Source organism: Calidris pugnax, unplaced genomic scaffold, assembly GCF_001431845.1.
Source record: "Calidris pugnax isolate Ruff unplaced genomic scaffold, ASM143184v1 scaffold8, whole genome shotgun sequence".
Taxonomy (NCBI): Eukaryota; Metazoa; Chordata; class Aves; order Charadriiformes; family Scolopacidae; genus Calidris; species Calidris pugnax.
In genome coordinates, this window is record NW_015090830.1 from 18,006,936 (window position 1) to 18,020,829 (window position 13,894).

The 13,894-nt window shown below is 38.0% G+C and overlaps 1 protein-coding gene across 1 annotated transcript in view; it reads right to left on the bottom strand.

Annotated features, from left to right (window-relative positions):
* The window catches only part of OFCC1 (orofacial cleft 1 candidate 1), a 91,909-nt gene that overhangs the window by 36,307 nt on the left and 41,708 nt on the right, over positions 1-13,894 (bottom strand). Inside the window, exons 5-6 of the mRNA XM_014940826.1 lie at positions 11,433-11,596; positions 6,028-6,187 (exon numbers count right to left, since the gene is read on the bottom strand). Of these exons, the coding sequence (XP_014796312.1) occupies positions 6,028-6,187; positions 11,433-11,596 (324 nt within the window). The remainder of the gene's footprint in view (positions 1-6,027; positions 6,188-11,432; positions 11,597-13,894) is intronic.

Consider the following 13,894-nt stretch of genomic DNA (forward strand, 5'->3'; position numbering starts at 1 on the left):
TAACACAGAGCACATGAGGTAGAATTTACATATATAAATTACAACTCATAGTCAGAAGGAGTTTGCAAACAAAAGAGTGGGTAAATAAAAAGGAAATCTACACTTTCTATCTTTTTACTTTCTTAATGTGTTTTCATTTCTCCATTTGCAGACCAATGACATCTTAATAAGCAATTTCATGAGGCTCATGAATTCTCAGAAGAGAATTATTTTAGGCTAATGAAAACTAAAATGATTGAATAGCTATTTTTTCCCCATCAACTTATCTTACCTAGCATTTCTTTCAATTTCCATTTTCCTTGGCATGGTTGTGTCTTCTGCACAGGTTCCTGAACTGCTTTCCACATTGTTCTTCACTGATTTTTCCTTCAGGACCCCACAATTCTGTACCATGGTATAACTACTTCTAGCTCATTTCCTCAATCTTTTTTATTATTATTATTTTTTTAACTTTTTTTTTTTTTAAACCAAAATACCCCTGCCACTTTTCACCTATTTTTTGGAAACTGAGCTTCTTGAAAGGCAACAGCAAAATTTTGATTTGTATTCATAAGAAAAATTCACCCTGCAACTTCAGACAGATCAAATTTAAGATGATCAGATCTATTAGACCTACAGAGACAGGCTGACATCCAAATTTGGCCTTGTCTTGGCCATCCAATTCTAGATGTCATCTTTCTCCAAAAAGAGGCATGAAATTGCACTCAGAGGGCTGCTGAACCTTCAAACAGAAAATACACCAATGATGCTGTCGGTGGGGTTTGCTTAGCCTTTTTCGAGTTACACTACCATCTGCTTATACAAGTGGAACCGAAGAGCTTGTTTCTGGGATTTTGGATCAGGTCAAGGCAGGGGATCCTCCTTTTTCTGTTTCTAATATCAAACTACAAGAAAGCGACATGCCCATTTCCATTTCGCACTATGTACTATCTGCCACATTTTCCTTGGTAAAGCACCTACTCTCAGAGGACATGAGTCTTTGCCCTTGGCTCCTCTCTATCCACCACCCACCTGTCTTTGCAAGTCCCTTCCAAATTCCAGCACAGGAGCAACCCCAGGACCCTAAGGAGACACAAATCGCAGTGACCTTAGGTGTGGTACCACCTGCCTTCTGCAGCCTCCACATGTGGCTGAGCAGCTTTGCTGCAGCATGGACTACCTGGAGGCTCATGGAGCTTCCTCTAAGACATGAGGAAAAGTTAACCTCCTGGTGGTAGATGGGTTAAATGACTTGCTCTCTGCCAGCTCTCCTAACACCAATGAGTCTGGCATAGGTTTCCTCTCTGGCCACTGCTGATTCTACTAGCAAGGGCAGGATTTTGCCCTCAACTATTCACAAGTAATTAATGCATTATTGAACAGGAATAAATAGATAGCAATTAAATAACAAGTATTAATGACTTATTTATTAACATATTAATAGTTGGCCTGAGAGTAATAAATGCAAATTAGTGTAAAGTGGTACCAAAAATTGTGTCGATAATAGGCCCTGAAGTAATCTTGTGTGTTCAAGATAATTACAAATATATTTTCCTTTCAAAAAACTAGCGCCGGGTAATTTTTTATGGTTTTCTATAATATCATTTTAGAATTAGAAAATTAGCCCTAGTCTCATTAAAATAATTTTGCAGTGCATCAGGCTTTATTTCAAGTGTAAGTTTCACATTATCTTCTTGCCTATAGAGCTTGCATTTTCTTCAGAAATCCTCCCTATGTGCAAACCTTTTGGGCCCATGCTTGGTATAGTATTGGTGTATACAATGGTTACTGTTTGTACAATTTTTCCCATCATTAGTAGTATTATGCAAAAAGTCCCACTGCAAGCAGTGGTGGTACCTTGAGGACTAAATCCAGTAAAAATCACTGAGGGCCAGAATTTTTCCGCTTTACCCCTGCTGACAGCAATTCACCTGATAGGCTTTAAACACAAGCAAAGCGATGCAATGGGCACTGCACACTTGACAACTGATCCAGCCACAACACATCCCATTCAGAAAAAAAATCCCTGGTTAGAACCTGTTTTAATAGAAATACTTTCCTTTTTTTTTTTTTTTTTTTTTCCCCAAAACACTTATCTGTTTGGGCAAAAGAAAACCTCATTGTCGCTTTTAGCACATCTACCAAAAAAACAAACCCCGAGTCCTGACCTCATCACTGATCTGCTGTTATCAAGGGCAAGTTATGTATTCCTGTCTGCCATTGGTCCTGATATTCCCAATTCTGGAATTTGACATACATTTAACATATGCCCATCTCCAATAAAAGATCAGTAAATATTTAGCTTTTCCTACATATTTGTAACAGGCTGAGGAATAAGGGTCCAGGCTTCTTCCTAGCAGAGGGTGCCCAGAACACTGTTTCTGCAAATGTTTGTTTCTACAAATGATTCTGTAGGTGGCATTTTTACTTCTTTGCAGCTTTCCTTGTTAAAGGCATTGTAAATGACCCCTTCCCAAATAATCTGTATGGTAGGGGGGTTTGGTGGCTCCCTCCCTACAGTGCCTTCCAAACCTCTACGTAAATGTGATTGTGGCCGTGTAATCTGTGTACCTGGAAATATAATTCGTTTTGTTGCTAATGAAGGTCCTACGGCACAAATTTATTAAAGGTATACTTTTCCATGGGATAATAATTGGGTCGATAATATTAAACTCATAGGCTCATTATTTAATTGCAAGGGCAGATTATGAATACAGCTTCTAAAATGTATTTTAATGAAAAACACTACATCCTGGCCTAATCATATCAACCTTATGCTATCTAATTAAGGATGCAAAAAATCATTAGAGTTGCAAAATATTAGTTCCAGCTCCATCAGGCTGCTAGCTGCCCCTTCATGAATATATATATTTTTTTACTCTATGATAAATAGTTAATGAGGTAAAAATGACAAAATTTGCATGTAGGCAAATTAGTTTAATAGAGTGATGTCTTCCTGGTCTACAGAAAGTGACCTTTTTCCTATCAAAAGAATGACTAAAAATACTTTGAAACGATGGCATGGATGTCATTCCACAGATGACAAATCGCTTCTCTGAACAATATAAAAATTATAAAATGCAATAACCTTAAATTCTCATCATACTGTAAATGTGTCCTCTGCTGCTGCATTTATCAATTTAATAAAAGGAAATTAAGCATATTATAAAATACCCATTTATGGGGCAATTTTTAATCCAGGGAATAAAAATGAGAAGCACATGGTTAATAGCAAGAAAATATTGCAAAAACGTAGACCTATTTTTTCCAGGAGGTTTGACTGACTATTTACTTGAATGACCTCCATTTAAAATATATTTTTTATATGGAGTGATGTAAGATATGGCAGTCTCATGCTTCCCTTTATAAAAATTGCTCACAGTTAATTTGGTATCTTATTTAAAAATTAACACATTAATAATGCACGCAATAAGGCCTAGTGATGTGTCTTCCATACTGATGACTTTGTACAATTAGACATACAAAAAGAAAGGGACAAGATAAATACCTTATGCAAATTCATGGCAGAAAAAAAGGGTCTTTCTGCAATGCCTAGGAGCATAAAAGAACTGAAAACATGGTTCCTGGTCTTGCAAGGAAGACCAGGACCGTGTTCTCTCCATGTGGAGAATATATTTCTGGAACGGACCAAGTTTTTGATACAACACTAGATTTGCCAAAGAGCTAATGAAACTTAGTTTGATGGTTCTCTTGTCCATAAAAATAATATAAATAAGAAATTGGAGCAGAAGGGGAAGATTTCAGGTCTCTGAAGAACACTGGTTCTGTTTTCACAGTATTTGTGTTTCACACAGATAGCTTGGGGATTTTGGACAGCAGTCTCCACTCAGATTTTCCTCATTGTGAGCAAGTGACACCCAGTGAAGTAAATGACAGAGATCTGACTGATGCCAAGGATGCAAATTTCTGCACGCTTTCTACATTATTCCTATCTCCTTATATCGTAAACTCTGTACCAGTACAGATGGGAATATACTTTTTAGCAGGCCCTGTTGTGATAGGACAAGGAGTAATGGTTTTAAATTGAAATTTAGACTAGATATAAGGAAGACATCTTTTACAAAAAGGGTGGTGATACACTAGAATAGGTTTCCCAGGGAGGTGGTAGATGCCCCATTCCCAGAAACATTCAAGGTCATGCTGGATGGGGGTCTGAACAACCTGATCTAGTTGAAGTTGTCCCTGGTCATTGCAGGGGAGTTGGACTAGATGACCTTTAAAGGTCCCTTGCAACCGAAACTATTCTGTGATTCTATGACAATCCAGATTTCTTCCATTCAGGGGCAGGCTATTTATATAGAGAGAGTAATTTTTCTTTCCATTCTTTTCCATTTGCCTTTACCTCCACCCTCTCCCTTTCCTCCCCCCTCCCCCCATTTTTTTCCTCCTTCTCCCACCCCCTGCCCCAGCCCCACATCCACCCCTTTCTGTACTGCTGTGAGAAATTATATCCTGGTGATATCATTAGAAATAGATTCAGCACCTGAAACAGAAAAGTTTGCAGTTGCCTTATCCACCACTTTTTCCATATGGCACTAGTAGCCCTGGCATGTAAAATGAGGTCCAGTATGTATGTGCTTTGTTTGACCTTACTTAACAAGTAACAAAAGTAATAGAAGCTAGTCATCAGTGGCTATGTGTTGACTTACTGTAGAAACTTTTTAAGTGCAAAAAAAGAGTGATTTAGCTTACTGGGGTAAAGCAAAGAAGTGCTATCTGTATAAAAAGTGGGAATATCTGAGGCGGGTGGCTGTGGTAGCACATTCACTCGTTTATCATATCTCTTCCCTCCCCTCTGTTGAAATGCAATGTGGTGCCCTGCACTTTCCCACAAAAATTAAGCTTACTGAGTATCTGCTTTTTCATTCAATCAGCGCATTCACCTTTTGCTTTTTCCTTTCAGGGTCCAAACTGTCATCACGAAAAAAAAGCGGAAAATAATTGCAGCTGTGCCAGATGTTTATAGCAGTGACAACTGCTGATCTTTCAGAGGTACCTATAGAGACTTGAAAAACCTGCATACACTAATCTGAAACCACTTGTTCCAGTGGGTTAGAAAAGAAAACAAATAACTCATACATACTTAAGAGGACTAATTTCTTTCCTGTCTGGAATCTGTCCATTTTTACACCGAAGCAGGACAGTTACTGTTACTGTGCACAGAGGTACTCATAGATATAAAAATCCAATTGATGAGCAGTTTAACGATTGTCCAAGAGCCATTTTACAGTAGTCCTATGGGAACTTACAATGCTAACGCAATGCCAGAAAGCAAGGAAGAAAATGTCCCTCACAGAAGGAAGACAATGATCCTCTGACTACTGACCATGTTACTTCTGTTATTTTCAAGTCTCTGAAAGCAATTATGACCAGAAACCTCATTTGTGGTTGGCATCCCCAACACTGGACGGTTTGCAAACACAGATACATCTCCTGCACTTCACAGCTTAAAGTCTATATATGGAACTAGAGGCTAGTGGCTTAATGGAAAACAAAGAGAAATTATTTTGATAGCCAAAGTATAGCAGCCCAACTTTAGACCTCCCCCTGCACATTTCCAATTCAGCCCACTCCTCTGGGCAATCCTGGAAGGAAAAAGCAGGAAGGAGAGCATGGCTATCATAACTGACTCACCAAACTCACACCCCTTCCTCACAGGGCAGCCCCATCCATGTCCTTGCAGGGAGCAAATTCAACCTGTCCACAGAGCTCCCCAATTTGCTGAGATGGCTAAGAAATTATCTGGGATGGTACAGACATTCAAACAAACAGCAAGTCTCTCTATGACCTGGTCAAGAATCACCAGATGGCATAGATAATTTTTGACATCAGTGATGCCACTAAGCCTTTGGATACTAAGCAGACTGTAGCCCCTTAAGATGTTCAGACAATGCACATAGAACTTTCTCACAAAATTCTCCTGAACATGCTTCTTTGCTTCTCCATTCAAATAATCACCCTAATTTTCTTGTATACCTAAGTTCTTTTACATAATACCCAGAGTCACAAGCTCTCTTCACCACTTACCATCCGTCTTTCACCATTGACTCCTCTCCACTGCTCAGCCCTCTTCATAATATAGCTCAGCTCCTGATTGGAAATCTCCAAGTCCAGTGGAACGAAGAATGTGCCTTCCTCCCCATGAATGCGTTGAAATACATCCAACAGCCAACCTTCACTATGTAGCCTGAGGATAGAAATGACACATTTAGTCCTCCTTTGAAAGTACTTCTCATGTAAAAAATAAAAAGATATCTTACCCTTTTGTAGACTTTTAAAGCTTGAGTTTCCCTTCACGACTATATTCTCAACCCATGAGTAAAAAGTTTCTTTCCCATAAGTTCTCCAACATACAACACTCGCAAACCCTCTGGAGACTTTACAGCATGTGAATTGAATCACAAAACTTAAGCAGCAATTTCTTTTAATTATTTCAAGATATTGTCTTAAAATGATCCTGATCTTCTTTTCCAACAGAAATGTCCCATGTCCTTAGCATTGTGCTGGGTAATTTTTCCCATAATCTTTCCCATAAGTTCTCCAACATACAACACTCGCAAACCCTCTGGAGACTTTACAGCATGTGAATTGAATCACAAAACTTAAGCAGCAATTTCTTTTAATTATTTCAAGATATTGTCTTAAAATGATCCTGATCTTCTTTTCCAACAGAAATGTCCCATGTCCTTAGCATTGTGCTGGGTAACTACTGGGCTGCTTACATGGAGCATCTCAGTTAGGCATTAATGGAAGTCCTGCTGTGCCAGGGTTCAAAAACGGGCAAACCACATCATATAGGAAGGAACTACTCACCATTTTTTTCAACCCCAAGCCTGAATTCTATACAATCTAAACTTATCTTGATGTTAGAAAAGCTTATTTTGTTTTTTGGCTTTGTTTTTTCCATGACATTTCTGTGCTGTGGTAGGGAATTGAATAATCACGACCCAGTAAAATTCTCTACCACAAGAAAGGCTTGCTGTGTGGTATTTCTTAATGTAGGTGAAACCAAGAAATATTGCGAGGCTTTTGGAAAGCCTAGTGTCACATTTTTACCCTTAGATGAACTTTAAAACTTCAAAACATTGCTGTTTAATTCAAATGAAACCTCTTCAAGTTAATCTCTTTCTCATTCTATTTTTATTCCAAAACCAGGGGTTCAGAAATAAAGATCAGAAAATCTGGATTAGATATTGAACTGAGGTCTTTCGTTTTGTACCCTCTTCCAAGCTAACACTTTATTACAATTTGGCTCTTGCTTGGTGCCAATCTCTGCTTTTCTATATTCCCCAGAGACTGGCTGGGTAGTCATGAGAAGCATAGGGATTGCTCTGTGGCACTGCAACCAACAAAAAGCCTGTGGCACTGCAACCAACAGAAAACAATGTCTGTGGGGCTGAACAGGTCCTTCATTTCTTGGCAGGTAGGAACGAGAGCACACATGCAACTCCTTTGATGCTCTGAATTCTCTTCTCATGTACAGCAGCACTAGATGCAGCTCTTGTGGCTGATCCTTATTCCTGTGTCTTGTATTGGTATGTATGTACCAGCTGATGTGTGGATAGCAGTGAGCTGTTCAATTAAATCAGAATTACGTTCACATTTACACTAGCTCCACATCTCACCTTACAGTGCACACAGTAACTGTAGAGAAGCACACTCAATAAGCTGCTTAGTACAATTCTGTTCACAACTGAGATTTAGTGTGAGATGCACCAACAGACAGTTTTTCAACTTGATCTCGGGAGGAGCTTTAGGTCTCTCTTCAAAGGGGAATATGTATCTTAGGGTCAAGCTCTATATCCAAGAGTTTCTGTGATGGAGTAGCTGTTCTGATACTGGCAGCCTGGCTCAACATCAGATTAGGAATTTATATCTCCTGCTTTGCTGCAAAGGCACTCTCTGTACCTTTTTTCCCCAACCTTCTTTTTTGAAATATTCCTTTTTGAAGCTGCAGCTCTAAATTTGCTGTAGTTTCCAAGATGTCATATTGGGATTCTCTTATCAAAAGAGGAGATAACCTAATCAAGGTGCAGGTAGTCCTGGGAATATAAACAAACTGATGACCACGAAAGTATATAAAATGCTCTGAAGGATACTAAAATATCTTTAAAAGCTCTATAGAAGAGAAGATTTTAGAAAAATAACTAATACCTTTCATGGAGTAATTTCCCAAATTCCACAGTGTCTTCAAAGAAAAGTTTGTCTCTTAATCCCTGGATCTATATTAGATGTTCTTGCAACAAAATAGATACATTTTTGCAAAGATTGACTGGTAATTTAGAATTATCTGGTGCTCAGTTGAAAAACTAGCAAACAAGCTGGTGGAGTTTCTGGCCTTCCACTCATCTTGAAACAATAATATTCTATCATGTTTGTCTTTGAAATTCCAGGTCAGCAATTTAAATGACTTGCTACTTGTCTTGCTAAACAAGAAAAAGACCTTGCTATTTATTTAAGCTCACTTAATGTAACATTCTTATTTCAAATGAAGTAAAATTTAATGCAGTTAAATTACTGTCTATTTGCTGCCATAAACATTTTCTGTATGAAGATTTTAAGCACATGGTTATAAACAATATAATTAACTTTGAATTAATTAAGAATCATGAAGCCTGTCTTCCAGCTTTGTTCCTTTTGCCCAAAAGTATTCAGTCTGCTCCTGTTACCTGCTTTAATTTCTTTTCTTTGGCACGAAAACTAATAAAACACTTTTCCTTGTGCCTTAGCATGGCTTATTATAAATATGACAATAATAATTTCTATTGCTAATATAATAAAGAGCAAAACAAAACTCAGATCCATTTTCTAGGGATATGAGACCCACTATAATACCTTATAAGTTCATTCACTTATAAAGAGCAGAAAACATTGAAACGGTTTGCTATTCAGTCAAATAAAAAAAATGGACTTCTCAAAAAATTGCACAAATGAAAAACTGAGGGGTAAGGTGGCTTTTATTACATTTTTGCTTGAGCTTTTCTCATCCTTTTTTGGAAAACAACTGTAAAAAATAACTTTGCTGTTAACATTGAAAAATGTAGATTTTTGAAGCTTTTTCTCAAAAAATGTTTCAATACCAGGAAACTTAGACTCTTTCCAGCAGACGTTTTCAGTTGAGATAGGTCTGCATTTTCTCACAGCGCAGAAAACACTTCACCAACAAGTTTCTGACTGTTTCTACTGGAATTAAAATGAAGGAATTGCAACCAGTGCCACTTAATTTTTCCAAAAAGTACTTAGAATGTCTCTCCATGCCAGATGTACTACAGACTCCCAAGACACCCAAGAGGAGCCGGATTTATTGAGGTATGTTGGTATATAAAGACACTAACAGATGCCTACTGCTGTTTACCCCCAGCCCGTGATTTCCTTGGATTCCTGGTTGTTCATCAGTGCTACCATGAAGCTTTCTAGCTGTGGCAGAAACAGATATTTCCCCTACTTGCTTTAGCCATCTGGTAGGCTCACTGTTTTATCCCTTTTTTTTATACTCTGCTGAACACTTTTCTTAAATCGCAAATTGCTGAATAATTCTGACCAATGGCCCCAACTCCACCATCCAACAGCCAAAGTCTTCCCTGTGGACTGGTGTTTCAGGAGACAGAAGACATCCCTCAATATTTATATTAGCTTACCTTACAAGAGAAAAATGTGGTGGATGCCTGTGTAAAAAAATACATGTTTTCTGAGTCGAGCAACATTACATTTGAATATCTTTGAGATATAACACCTTAGAAATATTCACACAAAAGGATACTACTGCTTTGGTTATAATTCTATTTTTGCTTGTTATATCAATATTCAGGAGACAATGTTATCAATTGCAAAGATGTTTTCTTTAAAATAATTTTAAAAGGTTTTAATGCTATCATTAGTGGACTGACAGTGTGTTGCTCAAGAGTCCTAGCCAGGTCCAAGGTTCCCACTGTGTTGCGCTGTGGACGTACAAGGAAGAGAAAGTTGATCCAATTTCAGAAGCTCAGAGTATAACTTTACTCTGTACAGACTCCAGTATTCAAATGTTTCTTTTTGTTATCAAGAAAAGAACTTCAAAGACCTTATGCATTGTAACAGATTTTGTTATCTTCCCTTTGCTTTTGTATTTTGCTATGAATCATTTTTAAAATGTGTCTTACTAAGACAACTTTTTTCCCCTAGTAACATTCTCCCTCCACCCCTTTATTGGAAAACATTATGGGAAAATTGATCCAGAAGGAAAGGAACCTTTGATGATCTTGCACCTGTTCCCCAGACAATGAAGATGTTGGTAATATTCTCATAAAAACCTGCCTTACAAATGTTTTAATTTAAATTAATTTTCCTGAGTAATAAACGACAGCAGCTAAAACTTATGAAGCTATTCAAAACTATTAAGTCAATGATTAAGAAGGCATTAACATCTCAAAAACTAATTAACTAGACTACCAGTACATTGGAGTTGTGTACAGCTTCCAGGAATGCAGGAGCTTTGAAATACTTTGCAGAAATTTAGATTGCCATTTATCTTTTTCTGCCTGCTGCAATGGAGTTTGTGGAAAGGAGACCAAGGAATGATTCTTTCAGATGAAGGGCGTATGCTGAGCTTTTCTGCTCTTACACCTGCCTGCATCTTGTCTCTGCATACAGCTTTTTAGTGCTGCTTGCCACCACTCAATGTTCATCATCGGCTGAGTTCAGGGCCAGTACAAAATTCACACTGCTTTATAGATGAGGCACTCAGAAAAAAGAAAATACACTTTTTCATTCAATATATTAGACAACATATCTCGTTCATTTTCAGTGTCCCACACCTGTCCTTATTTACTCTATGGCCGATGGTGCCTGCTAGAAAGGTGGCAAGAAAGATAATTGGTCACATTTCATGTTGAACTGAATATTGATAGTGGGCTAAAGTCATGGAAAAATAATTTGGGTTAAGTCACAGTGGGTTAAAGCCCAGGTCACATCAAGACACAATCCTGTGTCATCAAGCCTGTAAGACTCTGGGGGCCACTACAGATTCAGGGAGAGATTCTGCACTTCACAGCATATGCAGCTTTCTGATTTTTTCCTATTTCTCACAAAAACCCTGCTTGGAAGACTAAAGGTACTTCCAAAGTACCTAAATAAAGGTACACACACTTCAGAGCTTAACCCTTTGACACAGACACCATTGTCCAAAGCCAAAGGGACAGAGGCTTCTGGCTCTATGAAAAATCATGATAACAATTGTGTTCCTGTTGAGGAAATAAGTGGCTCCCTTGTTGCCTTCTGTGGCCACCAAATATTAGTGCATTAAAAGTTAAGCAGGAGCTAACCCCTCCTTGATTGTCTGCAATTCTGGGCCCTGGACATGTGACATTGATTTATCTTTTCCGATGTCACCTTATTTTCTTTCACAGGAGAAGGGGCCTAAGCTCCTAAGGGAATAACGAGATAAACAGACATACCTTAAAAAGTACAGGTACAATACTGTCGATGAAATGAAGAACAGAATTGTATAAAGCATCACAGTGATTAAGACACCAGGAATCCCTGACTCCTCTGCTCTTAGAAAGACCCAGTAGAGCTTTGCAGCATCAGCAATGGGTTTCTCTACACTGTTCCCAAGTCGCTGTCATGGGGGAAAAAAATCAACATAAGAAAATGACAAACCTGATTAGACTATTTACATACAGAAATAAAAGAACATTAATTTCTTTATAGGAAGGTTTTCACTGTAATTTGTGGGAGTCACAGCATGAAACTTAGGAGTCTGCTACACAGAATTTGAAATTAACCATGAGATGTGAAATGAACTATTTTCTGGCTTATTTTAGTACAATGAAAATCTACTCTATAGAGGTGGCTTCTTGAACAAAACCCATGTCCCAGTGAAAATACCCAATGTGAGCTTTGATAGCATATTTCAGGGGAAGTGGAAGAAGGCTGAAATGTGCCTTATTTCAATGACCAGAAAGACACAATGTTGAATGATTTATGCTGCTGTTTTTAGGAGTGCTGGGTGAGCAGAAGACATGTGTGCCAGTGCATAATTCCAAACTGACCAGTCTCAAAATGACATCCCCTTGTCACAAGAGAAACGCTGGTTCCTCCCAGACTCAACAATTTACATTATTTTGACCATATTTGAACATTTGGAGGGTGTATACACAATTCCCAGTTTCAGATCAAGTCAGTGTCTGGTGCTACCACTGAAAAACAAAAGTAACCATCATGTTATCTGAAATGCTAAATGGAAGCATCAGAGCATCTGCATGCGTTGCCAGCTGACACCTAGGAAGGGCTTTCCACTAGCCTTGTAAACAACAGCATCAGTCAAAGAAGGCAGTGGATTCACAAAGCTTCACTGAGACTCAATGAGGTGAGAAAAAAAGAAAGTAACTACAAGTAGATCAACAGGGGACACCAGCAGGGTTTTGTGAAGTTTTGCCCAAAGGGGTTGACCTTTCAATGCAAAAGAGACAAGTTCACCCTTATGGAGCAGTACATTAATTCATGTTCATGCATTATCAAGTCTGTCTGCAACGTTTTAAGTCATAAAATCAGATATTCCCTTCATCCCCCACTCCTAGTGTCCAGTCAGTCCAGTCGGGGAAGCCACACAGAACAGCCTGTAACATTGAATAATCAAAAACATCATCATTATTTTATTATATAGCTCTCATTTAATTTCATTCTTTCCTGAGAAAAAATAGAGACACAATGAGACCAATACCTGTGAAGAGATCTGTCTGTACTGTACTCCCACTACTGCGCGGGAATTAAAGATACCTCTTAACTGTACAAAGTAGCAACCATAAATTGTATCATTAATAACTTCTCCAAAAATACATGACTGTCATATGTCCTACTTAGTTATGCTACTAATAGTTTATCTTCAACTGCTCTGTGAACAAACAAACATATATAACTATTTTGATTCCGCTGACATTGAAGCAAATCTTTAGCATACTAAATACTGGTAAGGAATTAATATTCATAGAACAAAATTAGTAATTTAATTGGGAATAAGGTGGTTTGTGTAGTTTTACAAAGATTCGCATAGAATCCTGAAGGTTTCATAGCACCTTATGTTTCATTATACTTCCAGTAAAACATGGAAAAAGATTTTCCAAAAACCTATTATTTTCCTTTTTTTTTTTTTCCATATCTAGTTCTTAAGAACTAGATACTGTATTGACATATTATTGCCCTCTGCTGGATCAATTTAGAAGAATTCAGCTACATTTCATGGGTCTTCTACCGCTCAGAGCTAAAATAAATTCTTCTCTGCACCTTTTTCTTTTTAAAGTGACACAATGACAGTCATATCCATATTAAATCACGTTAGCACATTTTGCAAGGATGTGAAACTGCATCACCAAAAAATCCAGTATTTATCATTCAGAGAGGGAGGCTGTAACCTTTAGGCTTCAAGAAACCTGCACCTTCCTGAGCAACTTGCCTGGACTAATCCTTAGGAAGAGTCAAAACTTCCCCCCATTTTTTTCTACCTTTGCAGTGACATGCATAATAAAGACAGTTATGAGTCTGATGATGAGCTGTACAAGGACTGAGATTCTTGAGTATATTTCTGTGATCTCTCCACCCTTTGCAACACTGCCAGGTTTCTGTAATGGAAATTGTAAATCCCAGAAAAACAGTAACTGCATATAAAGGCTCTCGCTAATTGAGATCTGTCCGTATTTTTAAAGAAAAATTAAAATACATTTTTTCCTGGTTATGTTCTATCTCCCTGTTCTATTCTCTCTTCTTACAAAAAAAAAAAAAAAAGCTGTCTGCCTCCACCACTTTCTAACTGAAGAGATTGTCTACCAAGGAAAATCCTCTGCACAGCAGTCACGTCTCGACATCCCTCCAGAGAGACAGAAGTCTGAATGGCAAATAAGAATTTCTCTCTTATCCAAGC